This window comes from Notothenia rossii (assembly GCF_949606895.1).
Source record: "Notothenia rossii genome assembly, chromosome: 6".
NCBI lineage: Eukaryota > Metazoa > Chordata > Actinopteri > Perciformes > Nototheniidae > Notothenia > Notothenia rossii.
In genome coordinates, this window is record NC_136909.1 from 53405165 (window position 1) to 53425405 (window position 20241).

The 20241-nt window shown below is 38.3% G+C and overlaps 1 protein-coding gene across 1 annotated transcript in view; it reads right to left on the bottom strand.

Moving 5' to 3' along the window:
• Positions 1-20241, bottom strand: part of LOC307044614 (voltage-dependent N-type calcium channel subunit alpha-1B-like) — a 576385-nt gene that overhangs the window by 304286 nt on the left and 251858 nt on the right. Inside the window, exons 15-18 of the mRNA XM_079689925.1 lie at positions 18685-18757; positions 18481-18598; positions 16930-16997; positions 15763-15869 (exon numbers count right to left, since the gene is read on the bottom strand). Coding sequence (XP_079546051.1) covers positions 15763-15869; positions 16930-16997; positions 18481-18598; positions 18685-18757 — 366 coding nt within the window. The remainder of the gene's footprint in view (positions 1-15762; positions 15870-16929; positions 16998-18480; positions 18599-18684; positions 18758-20241) is intronic.

Sequence of the window (20241 nt, forward strand, 5' to 3'; positions counted from 1 at the left end):
CAAACCTGCCTGAGTCTCCGAAACAATAAACCATTTAAACATCTTCAGTCATTGCCTGCGCCTGGGTCCTGTTTAAAACATAATCCTAACACCCCTTATAAACCAAAATAACAATAGCCCTTAATTAACACTTATCATTTTAAAAAACCTTAAATCTAATTTAGAGAGGACAACTAAAAGTGTAAGGTGACTGTTTTAAACTAATTCCACCACATATATACAGTTGCAAGAAAAAGTATGTGAACCCTTTGGAACTACCTGGATTTCTGCATAAATTGGTCATAAAATGTGTTCTGATCTTCATCTAAGTCACAACAATAGACAAACACAGTCTGCTTTAGCTAAAACCACACAAACAATTATATATTTTTATTGAACACACCATGTAAACATTCACAGTGCAGGGTGGAAAAAGTATGTGAACCCTTGGATTTAATAACTGGTTGACCCTCCTTTGGCAGCAATAACCTCAACCAAACGTTTCCTATAGTTGCATATCAGACCTGCACAACGGTCAGGAGGAATTTTGGACCATTCCTCTTTACAAAACAGTTTCAGTTCAGCAATATTCTTGGGATGTCTGGTGTGAATCGCTCTCTTGAGCTCATGCCACAGCATCTCAATTGGGTTGATTTCAGCACTCTGACTGGGCCACTCCAGAAGGCGTATTTTCTTCTGTTGAAGCCATTCTGTTGTTGATTTACTTCTGTGCTTTGGGTCGTTCTCCTGTTGCATCACCCATATTCTGTTGAATTTAATTGGTGGACAGATGGCCTTAAGTTCTCCAGCAAAATGTCTTGATAAACTTGAGAATTCATTTTTCCGTCGACGATGGCAATCTGTCCAGGCCCTGAGGCAGCAAAGCAGCCCCAAACCATAATGCTCCCTCCACCATACTTCACAGTTGGGATGAGGTTTTGATGTTGGTGTGATGTGCCTTTTTTTCTCCACACATAGCGTTGTGTGTTCCTTCCAAACAACTCAACTTTGGTTTCATCTGTCCACAGAATATTTTGCCAGTAGTGCCATCCAGGTGCTCTTTTGCAAACTTCAAACGTGCAGCAATGGTTTTTTTGGACAGCAGTGGCTTCCTCCATTTTATGACCAACTTATACAGAAATCCAGGTAATTCCAAAGGGTTCACATACTTTTTCTTGCAACTGTATATCTTATTTTAACCTTATAATGTATTTACTTTAAAGAGTCCTCTCCTGCTAATATTCAGGTGTGTGTCTGCTTATGGTATCTCTGCTTTAAAGAGTCCTTTGTCCAGGTGATTAACAATGCTTATTTTGTCTCTCCACAGACTTAAACTCTGCCCTTGCATTGATCTGCAGTAGACAAAGCCTTGTATGTTTGTAAATTAATATTTTAATTTACCCTCACACTGTTGATTATATGTATTTTAAGTGTTTCCAGCTTTTCTTTTGTTCTGATCAGCCCTACTGGAGCCACTCTGGAGTGAATGGAGCAGAAACACATTTTTTTTTAAACTTCTCTTTTCTTGCATACAGCAAATTCTAATATTACCCCAATACAACCTCACATAACTTCATATTGGGCTTCCTTATAGTTGTGTGAATTAATTAAACAATAAAAAAGACAAGATCATGGGGGCAATAGGTTATTTTAAATTATTATTACCCTCTTCAAAGAGACTTTATTATAGTTAATAAAGTAATTACACACTAGTTCACAAGCCCTACAACTAAAAGAGAACATCCTTAGTTATCACCATTCATATTAAAACCTAAATAAGATATTTTTTAATTACTATGAATACCCTCTTTGCAAACAGAGACTTCCTTGTAGTTAACAGTCTCACAAAAACTTAAAAAGAAACATCCTTAGTAAGCACAAATCATTTAAAAAAAATCCTAAATCAAATTTAGAGAGGACAGTAACGTTTGTCTTAGTGAGTGAAAATTAATGGCTTTTTATTTAGTTTGAGCGTATTTCTAACTCCACCCACTCGCTTCTGGCCTCACAGAGACTGTCTTCTGGCCTCATAGCTTGTGACAGAAAGGGGTGGAGAAAGGGGGAGAGGCCGGGGATGTGTGGGGACGGGGGCGAGACAGTCTCACGCACAACTTCAGAGAGACTGCCTTAATCAACACCCAGATTAACATCAGAGGCTTATAACACGCCGGTGTGAAATCACACCTGCCTGTTATAACACCTCAACCCTCACATCAAATGACAGAAATCAAAGGCTAATTAGATTAGACAACAAAGGGCTATGAGGGGACAGGGGCCAGACAGTCTCACGCACAACTTCAAAGAGACTGCCTTAATCAACACCTAGATTAACATCATAGGCTTATAACACACCGGTGTGAAATCACACCTACCTGTTATAACACCTCAATCCTCACATCAAAGGATCTCACACCTACGTGTGATATCACATCTAGGTGTTGACATCCACCTCGAACAAAGGGAGGCGGGATTTAGCTCATTAGCATAAGTAGGGAGAGGTGTGACCTGTCACACCACCTGTCACTTTGTATGCATACTAATGTGATTGAAAGGGCATCCGTACTACTACTTACTATGTACTGCAATAAGTATTTAATGTTTTAAAAAATGTGAATTTTGTGAATTGCTGTATTTATTTTATGCAATTTGACTTGAGTGAAAGTTACTGCTGATGAAAGACCTTTTTTACTCTCGTGATCACTTCTCCCCATCTAAAATGGGCGTAACATACAGCATGTTCCTGCTACTCCTCCACTCCGTGTTTCCAATATCTTCATCTTCTGTTAAAAAAGAAAACAGCTAAAATACACGTTAAGTGTTTTTCTCTTTGCATCTGTAGCTTTCTCCAAATTCAACAAAATCTAGCATTAGATAGGGCCTAATTACTATTATCACTGAAAATACTGAAACATTGAATTTAATTAAATGTTTTATGTCAACGATTTTCACGTAACTCAATTAGGTTAGTTGAAAGCAATAATATTAAATAAAAAATACAAATATTAGGTTCAACTTAATATAATTTTTTCAGTGTAATTTCAGAAAACATTTAAGCAAAACAATTATTTTCCTGATATAATCAGCTATTACCTGTAGTGTATTCCCTTATCATCACTCATTAACCTGTTAATGAAATTCCCACAACAATTGACTATAACTTCACTTCTAAAAGGGGTAAATTAATAATATTTTTTCTCAAAGCAATGATAAACCTGTGAGTTGGATGTAGACGAGTCAATATAGAATGTTTTTATTTTAAAGTAAATTCAGATTGAACATAGTAAAAAAAAAGCTACTTATAGTGAAAACCACTCTTGAATGATGGGATAGTAGACTAAAAGCTTTAAGAATCCAAACTATAACATATAATAAGTACCCTGTATCAAGATTGATGCAAAACAAAGGACATTTGACCTTTTTAGAGAGGTTTAGCAACAAAAAACAACTTCTGGGGTCATTTGGGTGCATTTTCCATATATATGGCCCACCTCGGTCGGAGGAAGCTGTCATGCACTCTGGTAGCTCTCATAGCAACTATAAATGAAGATGGATTATCAGTAATCATTTCAGACACATTGGATTAACCTATGGATTAACCTTCAGCAGAGTTGTTATCGTTTTAATGCCATTGAACACAACTTTTGATCAGAACAGCAGCATAGGTAAGACAATATCCCGTTTTTGCTCCGTAAAGCTCCGTGTTGTGATGTCTGTTCTCGCTTCCCCTGTCGCGAGTTATGATCGTTCAGTGATGATACTAATACCTGTAGAATCTGAGGAATTTCAGCTTGTTAATCGATACCTTGTTTGTGCAGATCCGATATGTAATAAGGGTATTTATACCTAGAGTTCTATGCTAAGTGTGTTAGCATTTTTTTGCTCAGGGCTCATTTAGACGCTTCTAGTGAGACTTGTGTTTTGTTTCGGTAATAATTGTTCAAATCGTCAGTTAGCTGAGTTTCTTCCCGTTAAGTGGGAATGACACATTAATAGGTTTTTAAATGTTAAGAAGCCCTGAGACACAGTTTTGTGAAGAAAAAAAACCCCTGCAGCGCCTCCGGGTTGAACAGGTTAAAGGTCATTTGAGGAGTTGTGGTAAAAAGTAAGATTTCTTGCAGTGTTATTTTGCTACTTTTACAATTAATTTCGAAAGGCTTCTATTAGTGTTTGCATAGCAACTTATTGAAGAATGATAGGAACTCAACAAGTACTAAGTACCTTAGCATACGTCTGTTTCTACGGAGGAGTGGCGTTCTCTATCTGCATAGCACAAGCTGCCTGCAATATCACACAATACATGTTGACAACCAGCTTTTGAAGATGAGTCACAGCTAAAAGTATAAATTCAGGCAAAAGATGTCAACCACGAACAGCCAGGTACCATGATCACTGACACACACCGACACACACACACAACAGTGGAAAGACAACACTCACACAGCTCTATCAGAAGGTGTGATCACAGAGGAACTGTCATGTTGTTTTGGGCATTTCAGAATGAAATGATGACACCACAAGAAGACAGGGTTAAACATTGGAGGAAGAGGAATGAGAGAAAGGTAATGGAGGGTTAAATATTGTAACAGAGAGGTCATAACTCACAGTGAGTTAACGCTGCAGATGGATGAGCTGCTAGAGTGCGCGTTACCTCGACTGCGTTTTAGAAAACTGCACATGCACAAAACAAAAATGGGGAAGAGGGAACATCATATACTGTAGGATGAAGTCAGAGAAACAGCCACAGACAACCTGACATTTCTCTGTGTGGTGTGTCCTTTAGTCTCCCATCACTTCTCAATGCAGAAAACACAAGACTGAGCCAGAGAGGAAAGTTCACAAACGCACCGTCAGGGACATTTATACTATACTACAATGAGCAAGATTAATACCATTACATCATAGAAATAAGAAGGTATGGCGTTTACAACATTGTACTGTTCAGACTGTTCATTTTATGTTGCTCGCTCAAATAAAAAAAATCTGAAACAGGAATAAAGCTATACATATTAAATCCCAGGTACCTGGTTCAATAACCAGACTGATATGCAGTATAATAAACATTTGTATATACTCTCTGTGGAATCAACAGTGGGTCCATAAAAGCCTTAAAAGTTACACTTAATTTTGACACAGCTGTATTTGCGTTTTCTGATTTTTGTTAAATGAAGTGAATATGATGTCACTATATGAACGTTATTAGCAAATAAAAACACCAGGAATAGGATAGGTTATTTTTGTCAGGTATAATGTATCTCAAAATCAGACCAAACGTCATGCTAAAATGATTGGTCATGCTTTTTACAGTACTACGGCTTCCAAAGATGACATTTTTTTATGGATTTTTTGTCAAAGCACTTATATATATTATCATCGGGATGTTAAGAGCATTCCATGGAATATAACAAAAAGTGTATCTCGAGCCGGTTTCTCAAACTTAACCACCCCACCTTTAACTTTTACACATAACACAGACATATAAAATAAAGGAAGTATAACTAAGTAAACAAAAAGACGAAAAGCAGTATATTGACACATATTGTGCACATTTTGGACATCAAGGTACACTACTTATTACTGCAAGAACAGCTGATGGTAAGGACCTCAGACAACTTCAATTTAAAACAGGCTATAGGGACAAGTGACATCAGTTTGAGGCTTGATTGAATAACATTAATTACAAAATAAATCATACTATCAAAATACTACAACGAATGAAAATAAGCTTGAGATAATTGAAACTGTGGTTTAAATTAGTTATAATAGGCTATTGTTGTTTTTAGATTTAGAAACAGAAACATTTTTAAAATGTATTTCTGGCGTTGCTAATTACAACCTTACTACCCGCAAACGTTGCAAGCAAGCTAAAAAAAGAAGAATGCTGAATCATGTTAAAAACGTGGCTCAAAACGGGAGGTATTCGGAAGAGAGGTACAGAGGAGAATATTACCAGCGAAAGTGAACAAGTGAATGAGGAGGAGGACAGTCATCAACCGAGCACAAGCGCAGGCTCCTCCAGCAACGCAAAAGTGATATGCACATCCGCTGTGATGGAGGAGAGAAGTTACTCAGGAAGAAGGCATTTGCTCAAAGAATGGAGAGAAGGCTGTGACCGAGGTCAAAAGCTGAAAAAGCACACACTTGTCCTTCATTGTTATCTTTTTTCTTATCTTTTTTCTTTTCTTTTTTACTTTGCCACCACAGAAATGGCAATAGCAAGCATCAGCAGACTGAAGATGAGCTATTAGCCCATAGGCTCATCTGCTCCTGGAGGCTTCATTATTATTGTGGAACTGAATTCCCAATAGGACATTTTCTGTTACGATGTGGGTTGTTGAAGGAGGCCTACATGACATGTGTGTACAGTTGACATTTGTTGTGTGAGAATAAGTTATTATTTTGTTCTTTATATTCTCACTTGTGGTGTGGGAGAGAGAGAGAGAGAGAGAGAGAGAGAGAGAGAGAGAGAGAGAGAGAGAGAGAGAGAGAGAGAGAGAGAGAGAGAGAGAGAGAGAACAATAAATAATCTTATTAGGAATACATTTGCCTCCTAGTCCTGCATAAACTGTGCATAGACTGTATTTTAACATTGGTCATATGGTGGTACTTGGAGAGCCAACTATTTTCTCAGGTGGTACTTGGTGTAAAAAGGTTGAGAACCAATGCCATAGATTATTTAAATAGTCTAAGAGCCATGTTAGGGGGATATCACGGAGCTCAGGAGTCCGCCCTTGGAGGCTTGGAGAGCAGACAAAGAGAGGTGTATTTACTGGTGTTGATCCCTGGATGATGAAATAATCTAAGTGCCATGTTAAGGGGACATTACGGAGCTCAGGAGTCCGCCCTTTGAGGCTTTGTTAACATTAATGCTTTTTGCTTTTGTTTTTGTTACGAAGATATTTGAAGTGAGCAACACTTTACAACTGTCAGAATAGTACTTCGTAAGGAATTCGGTTTCTTGGTAGAATTTAAAGTACTTTTTAAGGAATTGGGTTTCTTTAGGGCTGTTTCAGTAAGACAATGCAGTTTTTGATAATTTTAAGTTTCAAGTTTCAAGGCTTTATGTCATATTCCCATTGTCACATTGCCACAGTGTAGATATGTCAATGAAAAACATAGGTCACAGGCTCCTCCAACCATGGGCGCGGGAAGGGGGGTGCTGAGGGCGCAGCAGCACCCCCTAGCGGCAGGCAGGGGGTGCGGAGCGCCCCTGTCTGAATTATTATTTGACGGTTATTGCTGCTCCCGCTGTGCATAATCTGTGTAATATGTAGCCAATAAATTCCACATTGTTGGTAAAATAATATTTTGGCCTGCCCCGAATGTTTTTTCGGTAGCCCCGGACAATTCTACCTCAATAATATAATACATTAACCGTGCTTTACGTGAACCTCATCAAGACTCTAGAGAGGACGGCAGGACTGTAATTTCCCATGTTCAGTGAATGCAACAGAGGCAATATACCAGACCAATCAGAGAATTGCATGGACATAAAAGTGTGCTTATGTCATTCAAGCTCGGCTCTGTGTGTGTGTGTGTGTGTGTGTGTGTGTGTGTGTGTGTGTGTGTGTGTGTGTGTGTGTGTGTGTGTGTGTGTGTGTGTGTGTGTGTGTGTGTGTGTGTGTGTGTGTGTGTGTGTGTGTGTGTGTGTGTGTGTGTGTGTGCGGAAATAGCGCATTTAGTGTGTATGAAAGAGGGAGAGATGGAGAGAGAGGGACCGGTGCCAGCAGCAGGGACCGTGTTGTTAACATCTGGTTAGCTAGCTGCACTAACGGACATACGGAGCTGTTTGTTCCACAACAAGCTGGAGGAGAGCTCTCCTCTCAGACTGAGAGGCTCAGGTGAGCTCAAGGACTCTCTGAGTGTTTAGATTGTTAACTTTAGTGAGATTAAGTTATCTCAGTGGGTCTCAAACGGTTTGGTCACAAATTATTCAAAAAGATTATTTCCGCGGCACACCTATGATCATTATAGTTATAAAAAAAATAAGATAATAAAGGAAAAACAGTTATGAAATACTTTATGGCAGTAAAACAAGAATACAGTTTGAAAGGGGAGTGATTTGTAAAATATCCATAAAGAAAAAGAACATCTGCTTATAGTTGTGTTTCATCTGGGTGTTGAGAGATGTATCCATAGATCTCTTAATGTTGCTCTCAAAGTGCATCAGATTGATGCTTTTAACTTCAATATTTAAAAAAAAATCTGACCCCCCCAGAGAAGGTGAGGTCCGCTCCCCACTCGTAAAAAATAGCACTTTACCCCTGCCTATATGCCGTGAGCTGATTATCGAGCCTTCATTGTAACAGTCGCAGGTGTACTGTGTGTTTGCGTGTGGGGAGTGCTTTTTTGCGTGCTCTATGGTGCCCATAATAGTGTTCACTGGAGTCCAGCACCTCAGCACCCCCCACTCAATACCTTCCCGCGCCTCTGCCTCCAACAGTGCAACATATATACAGTATATATAGAGCACATAAAACAGATAAAATACTGCAATAGAATGTTTTGATATGACAGATTTGTGCGTAATTCTCTCACAAAGAAACTGTAAGATACACGTTTATGTATGCAAAAAGTCTAAATAGATGTTATTGAAGAATGTGACTCTTAATGGCAGCTTTTAATTTAAGTAAGACAATCCAGTTAAACAATGTCTTTTTTGATAACTTTACTGATTTTTGCTTTTTCTTCTGCTGCCAAGATACTTTTAGATACAGTTTGTTGTCTGAAAACTTTACAACTGGTAAAATGTCAATCACTCTGTAACACATTTTCTTTTCTTAAAGACTGTGACTCTAAAAGGCATGTTTATGATTTTAACACTTTTTTTTACTGACACTATGCAGATTTTGGCTTTTTTCTCTTGCCAAGATACTTTTAGACACACTTTGAGGTATGCAAAACCTTAAAATTTGAAAATGAAGTACATTGTCTGATTAGATTTGTCTTAAAGACTGTTTCTCTAAAAGGCAAGTTTGTGATTTTAACACTTTTTACTGACACTCGGCATATTTGTGTATAATTCTCTCACAAAGGAACTGTAAGATTCACTTTTATGTTTTTAACACTTTTGACTCGGCAGATTTGTGTGTAATTATCTCACAAAGGAACTGTAAGATACACTTTTATGTATGCAAAACCTTAAAAATTAGAAAATAAAATACTTTGCCTTAATACGTTTTCTTTAAAGGCACTTTTGATTTGAACGCTATTTCAGTGGAACAATCCAGTTCGGTTAACATCAATGCTTTTTTCTCTTTTCTTGTGTTACTAAGATACTTTTAGATACACTTTGATGTATGCAACACTTAACAAAAGGGTATAATATTAAGTACTTTGTAAGGAATTTGGTTTCTTTAATACCCGTTTTTTTATTTTAACACTTGTTCAGTTGAACAATGTAGGTTTTTTCTGATATTTTAGTTATTTTCAGCTGCCAAGATACCTTTTTTTGATACACTTTTATGTAGGAACCTTTCCACAACTGGTATAATGTCAATTACTTTGTAACAAATGTATTTTCTTATAGACTGACTCTAAAAGGAGAGTTTGTGATTTTTTTATTGACACTAGGCAGATTTAGCTTTCTTCTCTTATTGTCTTTCTCTTACTTTTTGGATACAGTTTTATGTATGACAACTTTAAAAACTGGTGGAAAGTGAAGTACTTTTTTCTGAACAGATTTTCTTTAGGACTGTGACTCTTAAAGGCACTTTGGGATTTTAGTAAGACAAACCAGTTTTCTGGAAATAACTTCGATGATTTTATTTATTTCTCCTACAAAGATACTTATAGTTAAACTTTAATGGATGCAAAACTTTATAACTTGGTAAAATATTCATTAATTAGTAATGAATTGAGTTTCTTAACCTCTTAAGCACGAGGGTCCCCCCAGTGGACCCCCCCTACCGTTTTTTTACGAGACTATGTCTCAGGGCTTCTTAAAATTTATGAAACTATTAATGTTCCATACCCTTTTAACGATAAGAAACTCAGCTAACTAACAATATGAACGATTTTTAGCTAAAAGAAACACAAGAGTAATACCAAGCCTTTGAATTAGCATGGAGCGAAAAAATGCTAACTAATGCTAACGGACTTTTGCACAGCACTCACGGTAGCAATACGCTTATTACTTATCGTCACTGCACAAACAAGATATCCGATTAAAGCTGAGACTCCACAGATTCCTCACATGTAATGTCATCACTGAAGGACCCCGAATTGCGGAGCTATCCGCCAGAAAAGAGAAAGTAAACAACATCCGGTTTCAAAAATATTACAAAAATTACGTCTTACCTTTTTTGATTTGTTTTCAAAAGTTGTGTTCACCGGAATAAAAACGCCGCTCAAGGTTAATCCAATGTCTTTGTGTAACGTAGATTTTTTTACTGATAATCCACCATCATATTTATGGCAATATACCGGGTATAAAGTTTTGCCGTCCAGGCTCGTACTTTCAGATGTGCTATGTTTGCTTCTCTATTATATAGTTCTATGGTAATGTTTACGTGGATTTGGGAAATGCCCCTCGATTCTATTGGATATTTTGGTTAAGAAAAAGGTGTAAATCACCCAAATCGACCAATGGGTTCCAGAGATATGGTCCTGCGTAAAGTATGAAAAATGCCAGCCGGCGTAAGCACTTTACGCAGCAGACTTTACTTATTCTTTACTACGTAAGGAAGCAGGAATTGCAGGACCCCGAGCGCACGGAGCACAGAGCGGACAGCAGATAACGGAATTGCAGTTTTATTGCTTATAGATTATCAGAACATTTCAAAGGGGACAAAGCCACATTGGATATTAACCTATGGATTAACTACATCATCGTTGTTATTGTTTTAATGCCATTGAAGACCAGTTTAGACCAGACAAAGACAAAGGTAAGGCATGTTAGCATTGTGTAGGTACTTAGCGCCACTTCTTTTGATTTACGTTTTTGTTGATAACGTTGCAAGTGTGTATCTTTCAGTGTTTAGGTAGGCACCGCTAGATTCTGTGTCTTTACGATCATAAACGATGTGTTGGATGTGCAGCTGGGATAAGTAATAAGGGTGCTAGGAGTGATTTCCGGTGCATAATAGGTTAGCATTTTTCGCTCGGGGCTAATCCAGAGGCTCACTGTTAGCATTGTGGGGCCTAAGAGGATAAGAGAGTATGTTTTTAAAAAAAATTAATTTTTAATTTTTTCACAACAGTTGTATTTGGATGGAATGAATACCTTTAGTGATAATTCAAAGTAATACAATTATTTTTACAGTGAAAAAGGTCAAATGGAACCGATGGTTCCAAAATTATCCAGAGGTGAGTCCGCCTGGACTTTATTTTTCTAAACCTCTCTAAAAAGGTCAAATTTCAGTTGTTTTGCATCAATCTTGATACAGGGTACTTATTATATGTTATAGTTTGGATTCCTAAAGCTTTTAGTCTACTAACCCATCATTCAAGGGTGGTTTTAACTATAAGTAATGGGTTTTCTTTAGGCGGACATTATAATTTACATGTTTTTACTATGTTCCATCTGAATTTAATTTAAAATAAAAACATCTAGATTGATTCTGAAACTTCTACATCCAACTCACAGATGTCGCCTTGCTTTGAGAGAAAAGATTATTAATGTACCCCTTTTAGAAGTGAAGATATATATTATTTGCTGTGTTAGTGGCCTTTTGGAGCCTGAAACCTGAAAAACAGGCTCAGTGCTTAAGAGGTTAAAGAATCAAACTCTAAATGGAAAGTTTGTGATTTTAACACTGTTTTGATTAAACAATGCAGTTTTGATAACTTGACTTGACTAACATTACTTTTTTTAAATGTATGTTTTTAGATGCTTTACTTTGATTTATTTCATGTTATTTTAACACAACATTACTTTTTTCATATTTTTCAACATACTGTGATATATATATTTTTTTTCTCTCCTTTATCCATTATATTTTTGAAAAACTACAAAGTGAATTTTATCAAAATACAACTAATAGCCTACATTATACAATATTACGACTTTTTGCGATATTTTCAACACAATATACTTGTACCTTTTTTTTGTAGGGCTTCAAGATATGTTGCATGTCATACATAAAAACTGTGTCATCTTTCTTGAAACTGACGTGCTGTGCGTTCTACAAACAAGTTATTTCTCTGCTTCTTCATCCTCTGAATTTTCCTCCCCCGTACCTTCAACCATCACAACAACAATCAAGGTGGATCTGTGAAATGAAACACCTCTTCCCAAAGCGTGACTTCCCTATTGATTGGCCAAATATACTAACATGCAGAACGTATGGTATGTTTGAAAAAGACTAACCATTAATCCAGTTCAAGCTGTCTTTAAGATGTGACATCGCGCTCTGACTTTTCCCTGTAAAATCATTACAAACTATTACTTATTCTTAAATTTGACCTCTTGCTGCTTGGTTGAAAAAGATAGATGAAAAATAACTTTTTAAAAGGAGTCAAACAGCGAGGGACATTATACTGGTGAAAAAAACTCTCAATTCTACAGATGACTCCCCCCACTCAACGCAATAAGGCCCACTAACACTCAGCAAATCATCTAAAACGAAAGATCCCACTAAGACGACCGTTGAAAATTAGCCATGGATTTGAGAAAAAACAAGTCTTCCCCTGCGAGTTGCAGCCAGGAACAAGCCCCTGGACTACCATCATCACCACCATTTTGGACACCCAAATCTTGCAGTACTACTGCTGCTGATGTTACTCCTTGGACCAAGACGTCTCTGTTTTTGGACACAGTGAAATCGGTGTTGGTTGATATTCTGGAGAGGGTGATGCATCGGTACAGAGAAGAAATCTCCAATGGATGCCGAGTCAGTCACCCCGGCCAGAGGCAACACGAGTATGACATACCAGAATATTTCTTCAAAAACAATTACAACGACTTAAAGGAGACATGTCATGGCCATTTCCACTGATCATAATTCCATTGTTGAGGTCTACTAGAATAGATTTATATTGTGCAATTTTCTAAACTCACATTGGTTTTTCATACAGCATCTCTGTAAACTACGTGTATTCACTGAATTTCACTCTCTGCCTTTAATGACTCGTTGTAGCTCCAATAGCTCCAATAGCTCCAGACCCCACTCTACCTGTGAGCACAGTATGCTCTGATTGGTCGGGATGTTGTGAATCACGCTGAGCTCCGTGGAGGTGTTGTTTCCTTGTTTAGCGATACACAGCGAAACACAGCCAAACTCATCCTGAGCACACACAAACTCACAGCCGAAGTAAAAACATTAAGTGTGGCTTGATATTGAGTAATAAAAAGGTTGATAAATGCTGTGAGAATGGGTCTGCAGAGAGAAGTTTGCCGCAATCCCAACTCTCTGTTATCAGCCTGCAGCCAGGGAGGAGAAATCCGCAGAGCTGCCTGCACTGTGTGTGTGTGTGTGTGTGTGTGGAAGTCCGTGGATTGGTCAATTTGGACCAATCAGAGGGGGCTTAACGTAACGGCTCCGCGGACGTAACGTAACGGCTCCACGGACTGGTCCATTTGGTTCCTGGTACGTGCTTACGTAATCTCGTACCCTGAAGAATCAAATGGATGATGACTTTTCACCAAACGTTTTGGGGAGGTATTTTCTGTGTTAGAGTTTTACTCGCCACAGGGTGTACTTTGAGGGTTTTGACTCTGCAGACCGTTTACATGCATAAAAATCTTCATAACACACAATTGGACGGGTAATATAAGTACTATTCTACCAGTTGTAAAGTGTTGCTCACTTCAAATATCTTAGTAACAAAAAAAACAAAAAAAAGCATTAATGTTAACAAAGCCTCAAAGGGCGGACTCCTGAGTTCTGTAATGTCCCCCTAACATGGCACTTAGATTATTTCATCATCCAGGGATCAACACCAGTAAATACACCTCTCTTTGTCCGCTCTCCAAGCCTCCAAGGGTGGACTCCTGAGCTCTGTGATATCCCCCTAACATGGCACTTAGACTATTTACATCATTTAGGGAAACACACCAGTACATCTTCCTTATAGTTAATAAAGTAATTAAACAATAAAAAAGACAAGATCAAGGGGCATTCAGATCTTTAAATTATTATTACCCTCTTCAAATAGACTTCCTTATAGTTAGTAAACTAATTAAACAGTCTCACAGAACTTAAAAAGAAAACAACCTTAGTTAACACAAATCATTTTAAAAACCCTAAATCTATTTTAGAGAGGACAATAAAAGTTTAAGGTGACTGTTTTAAACTAACTCCAGGATTAATACTCCAGATGGAGATGGGTAGTAAAATATTCCCCCAATTAAGAACCCAATTTAATTTGGCAGCGGATCTGAAACACAGGGAGGATACACAATTGAAATGTCACTTTTGTTAACATTTCCAAAAAAAGGACACTTGTGCAGCATTAATGTTACGTTCGAATAATTGGGAAAATGTATTCCCAGCTGGGAAGATTCACATTAACGTCTTACATCTAATTTAGAGAGGACAATAAAAGTGTAAGGTGACTTTTTTAAACTCCACCTCCCTCTGTCTACTGGCATCACAGCAAAAACAGAGGGATGGAAGGAATGGGGGAGGAGGTGGTAGGGGGAGACAGTCTCACACAACTTCACATCCTTAGTTAACACCAATCATATTAAAACCTAAATAAGATCTTTAAAATGAATATTACCCTGCGGGGGTAGGGGGGAGACAGGCTCACACAGTCTCACACACACCTTCACAGACACTGTGTGAGACTCCAGCCCTTTATAAACTAAAGTAATTAAACATTAGTTAACAGTTTCACACAACTTGAAAAGAACATCCTTAGTTAACACCAATCATATTAAAACCTAAATAAGATATTTAAAATTAATATTATTACTGTACAGTAAGGGGCTCGGATTAGGGTTAGGGTTACAAAGGGGGTCATAACGGGGTCATTAGCATACAAAAGGGGGTCATAACGGGGTCATTAGCCAAACAAAGGGGATCATAACGGGGTCATTAGCATACAAAGGGGGTCATAACGGGGTCATTAGCATACAAAGGGTGTCATTAGCATACACATGGGGGTCATTTGCATAAGTAGTAGCAGGTGTGACCTGTCACTTTTTGGGATTGAAACAGGATCTGTACTACTACTATCATGGATTGAAAATCAATAAAGACTGAAGTGAACAGGGATAGAGCATGGGCAAAAAACAACATTCAACCTGGTTCAATAGAATTCTAAGATTTTAAATTTCTTCATACACACTCCTGCATGAAGAGATTCCACATGTTTGGGCTGTAGCTATAGCCATGTATTGTTCATATTGAAATAATGAGTTATTATGTGCATAGCTGATTTGCTTCTGTTTTTGTAAAAAAAGTAAAAATAATTCAGGTTAAAGAAATAGTTGTGATTTTGTAAAACAACAAACAAAAACAGTACAATGGTAAATTGGGAGTTGGTGCTCTACCAATGCCCCAAGTAGTTAGTGAATTTGTTGGGTCACAAAATAACCACAACTGATCGAGGCGTACACTTAAAACTAATATATATTTTTGTCTAGGTTGAGTAACTGTTGCCCTGTCCCTGTCCACAGCAGCACTTTGGTTATGTTCAGTAACTCATGTCTGTCTCTCCACACTGGAGGCACCAGACAATAACTATGGAGACTCATTCCACATACAACCCCCCCTCATAACATCCAAACTGCTGGTCCTTAGCATGAGCAGTACAACAACCTGCATGTAGCCTGAGTGTGTGTGTGTTTCTGAGTGTGTGTGCTCAGTGACGAGGCAGACTTCAGAGGAGTGGACTCACGCTGTGATGGAGATGTTGGTGGCTGAAATGGGGCTGACCTCCTTCCCCTCCTTTGTTTTCTGGAGTGTGAGCTTCTTATTGATGGCCTCCTCTTGCTCCTCTTCATCCTGGACAGTATGTGCAGAAACAAACAAACAAACACACATACATGCAAACAGTACATACAGCAAGTCAATGAGAGGTTTGGCCTTATAGTAACATATTGAAGACTGTGCAGTGCAGTTGGCTAGCCTCCATATGCAGTCGAGGGTTCAGCTCATGTGTACATGATAAATGGACTGCATTTATACATCTCTCTTCCAGTCTTTGTAACATGCAATACAAGTCAAAAATTACCCATTCACACACATTCATACAGAGGCTGCCATACAGACCCACACTCACACTGATCGCCATGGTCAACATCTGGACTGCAGGGGTTTGGGATTGATCCACCGACCCTTAGGTTGAAGGGTGACTATCTACCTTGTATCCTTACACAGCTCCCCATAGCAGGACTATGTTTGGTGATCCACCAGCCAAAGGGATCCCTATAAGTCCATCTTTTATTATTTAAGGTACCCTTGAGCAAGGCACCGAACCTCTGGCGCCGGACAATCTGGCAACCTGTTTGCTTAGACATATCTCGGTATATCAGACAAATGCATGTGTGTGTATTGTACTGTGGGAACACCTGTACTTCCCCTGGGGGGAAAACAAAGGTTCATCTTCATCACAAGTACTGACCACGTCACCTTCTCACCGTGTCTGGTACTATGAAAAAAGTTATTCATTTTAAGTTAAGCATTTCCAATGACCAGTTTCTTTTTTCTGAAACTTTCAAAACGTTGATTTTCATTTCCACCTCAAATTCACCAACTTTTAAGGATTTAAAGGACCCGTGGAAACCCTGCACATTGGGGTTAACACCTGCCCCCTGGTGAGGGATAAAGAGCTACAAATAATCTTATAAATTCAATATAATATATACTGACCTGGCATTATATCAGTTATATAACAACAGCCACTCCGGAATGACCTCAAACATATCCCATTCATATTCACTGTCTTCTATAAGTAATAAAAGGCTGGCTGTATGTGGGATTGAGTTTAAGGTAAACCCTTTTATTGATGGATGTTGTTGGTGTATAAAGCCAGGATGTGTGAGGCTATAAAGAAATACTGTACCTTAGTGAGCTCCTGGGCATTGGCCAGGTTATCCACAGCGATGGCCAAGAAAACGTTGAGCAGCGTGTCTGATTATTTGTGGTCTGAGAAAAATATCAAATGATCAGTGGCGAGCCGTCAGGGCCCTCTAGGCCCTCTCTGAGGGCCTAAGATATTTTACAAAATAATATTTAAAAACATTAAAAAAAAAAATAATAATAATAATTAAAATAAATACAAAATAATTTTCATCAGTTTTACCAAAATAACTTTATTTGAACTGTATTTAAAATAAAATTTCCAAAGAAATAAATCATTTGAATCTGCCTATTCAGTTTATGTTGGAATGTGAAGGGTTAAATGAAAGAAGCTCCTTTGACTGTCTCTGCAAGTTACTGTGAAGATAGGAGCTGATTGGTGGTCCAGCTATAAATTCACAGAGGGCCAAGCTATAGTAACTCAATGAGAGAGTAATGTGAAATGACAGTACAATTGACCAATCATATCTTCCCTCTAAATGGGTGGGCTTTATTATCGCGGATTTTATGACAAGTTCCGCCCGCTGTGAAGTTTATGCATGTGTTATAACAACGGGTCAAGCTAGGCGGAGGTAGCTAATTAGCATACATTCGTTAATGATGTTTCACGTCAGTGGCAGTGTTGACATCGTTTCGAAAACATTTTAACCGAGTCATTTTCAAGATTGAGTTACAATGATAAATTGGAGTGGCAAAGGATCAGCTGCCCCCTTCATCAAGTACTTCATCCAAAAGGACAGGAGGATGGACTTTGTGTTTAAATGATTTGATCATCAAAGGTAGGCCTAAGTAATTTTCAATGTGGGCCACCGTGCCGACTTAATTCATTTGTAATTATTACTTGGCTGTGGTTGCCTTGTCATGATAGGTGTTTATATAAATCTGAATAATGGTCGAAGTCTTGACTGATGATGTGAATTTATTGAAATCTCCAATACCAACAGTCAAGTCTTCGATCCTTATTCGGAGGGAAATGCAACAGTAAGAGCTTGTGCCTCTTCGGGGGATGCTAACACATAAACTTTATCCTTTACTTTCTCCGTCTTTATATGTAGATATTACTTTTCTCCGTTAATCTTTGCTCCTTTTCTCCGTCATATTGTTTCCATAACAACAACAACTTCCAGTCAACAGCGTAAACTCGCCTTCAAAATAAAAGCATGTCCATACAATAAAGGAAGCCAAGCCAAATTACATTTAAGACATATATACAACCGCAACGAAAGTAACAAACATAATGCAATATCCTTTTCAATTTCAAAGAACATAAATTGGGTTATTTACAGGTGTTATTTTGTGTGCTGTCTGTCATTGATGCGTTTTGCACCCCGGGCCGTTGTTTTGATATTCCGCTGAAGTATACACTGTGACATAATAACTCTTTTTTTTTTTTGAGGGCCTAGGTATAAAAGCCACGGCTCGCCACAGCAAATGATTGATACACACAGAATCAATGTACAATTGCAGCTGTTCTTCAAATGAATGCTGCACACTTTCATTGTGGCTGCTTGAATGCCACAAACGTGAAGGATACAGTTTCCAAAGAGAGTGAGAATGATGAAATAAATGGAGGTGAACATCCCCCCTTTAACGCCCCCCTGGGATTCGATCCCATGGTACATGACTGCGTTCCAGTCCTCCCCAGTGAGGATCTGCAGGGAAGACACAGGCTCAGGGTTTTAATCCACTTCAGTTCAACAAGCAGAGCAGGGGGGGGCATGATGGAGGTGATCTTTACCTGGAACACGGTGAGAATGGCTGCTGGGAATGTGTCAAAGTTTGTCGTCGGCGTTTCGTCTTCAAAATTAAATCTGCAGGGAGAAAAAAAAACAGTGTTTGAATGTAAACCAGATTTACAGCCACATCCCAGTCAAATTCCTACCTTTATTTAATGCAGGGGTTCCCAAACTTTTTCAGCATGAGACCCAAAACAGAAATGTTGTGGTCCTAAGGGACCCAAGCTCAAAGAATGTCATGATTTTCCATAATATCTACAGTTATAAACAAAGAATGCAACACACCATGAATTTAAAATGTAAATGAAAATATTTATTTAATTATAAAAGTGCATCGCAGCAATTAGGTTTCTCACCATAACAATCTTCCCTTTGAGCTTGCCCAGAAAAAATAAGGATCAAAGCAGAAAGACGAAACATGGGAAGTGCAGTCAAGTATATACAGTACAAATCAAATTTAAATGATACAATTATCAAAAGTGCAATATTAAGTTTGTCACTAGCTCAAAAACTATGTACACACCATTTTAAAGTATTTTAAATGAACAAAGAACAAACATGTTGTAAACAGAAAGGGACAAAACACTAACTATAGGAAGTGCAGTCAAGTGTAGTACATCACAGGTGAAACCACATTTAAATTATCAGAAGTGCAACATTAAGTTTGTCACTAGATCAACAACTATGTACACACACTTTTAAATGAACAGAGCTGTTGTAAAACTAAGAGACTAAGAAACTTCAACACCTGGCAACTGATTAACTTTACTGACTTATTTACAATATGTTCTCATCTGACATGCTAGAAGGGGTATTATATCATATATTGATACATGATAATATATAATAATATATAATACAAATTACATCTAATGAGAGGTATGTGGCTGGTTGAAGTTTTCAACCAGCAGATGTATTCTGGGCTGGGTTTGTGACAGTGCCAATCTGAGGTCATGCTCAGGATTTAGCCTGTTTCTGTATTTGTTTTTCAGGTATGCTAAAGTAGAAAACCCAGATTCACACAAGTATGTGTTGCCAAACTGTATCAATACTTCTACAGCTATCTTAGCCAAGCAGGAGAACTCCTGCTGGAAATGAGCAACCCAAAACTGTGCCAAAGTGGTTGTTTCAAACAGCATCTTACTGCCCCTGTTGACCTGCAGTGTGACCAACTCTGCCGGACTGAGACCCAGGTCTTGTGATGGCACAGCTTGGAAAGGAAACTTCACTCACTGAAGGTTTCGAGCTCTCTGTGAGTCAGGGAAGTACCGCTTGAAGTTCTCCTGTTGTTGAAACAAGTGCTCGACTATGTTTTGCTTCACAGAGTCACTCAAGGGAAGACCGGTGCTTACTTGGTAGGCAGTGAGGACAGGAAACATTGCCAGTTCTCCTGCAACCAGCTACAGCTACAATGCTACAATGCCACAGACCAAGGCGTGCTTCGAATCCTTGTATTCCATCTTCAAGATCCAATATGCTGTTCTCTTTTTCTTGAAGGCTGGTGTTCAGCATGTTGAGCTTGTTAAAAATGTCCACAAGGTAGGCAAATCTTGCCAACC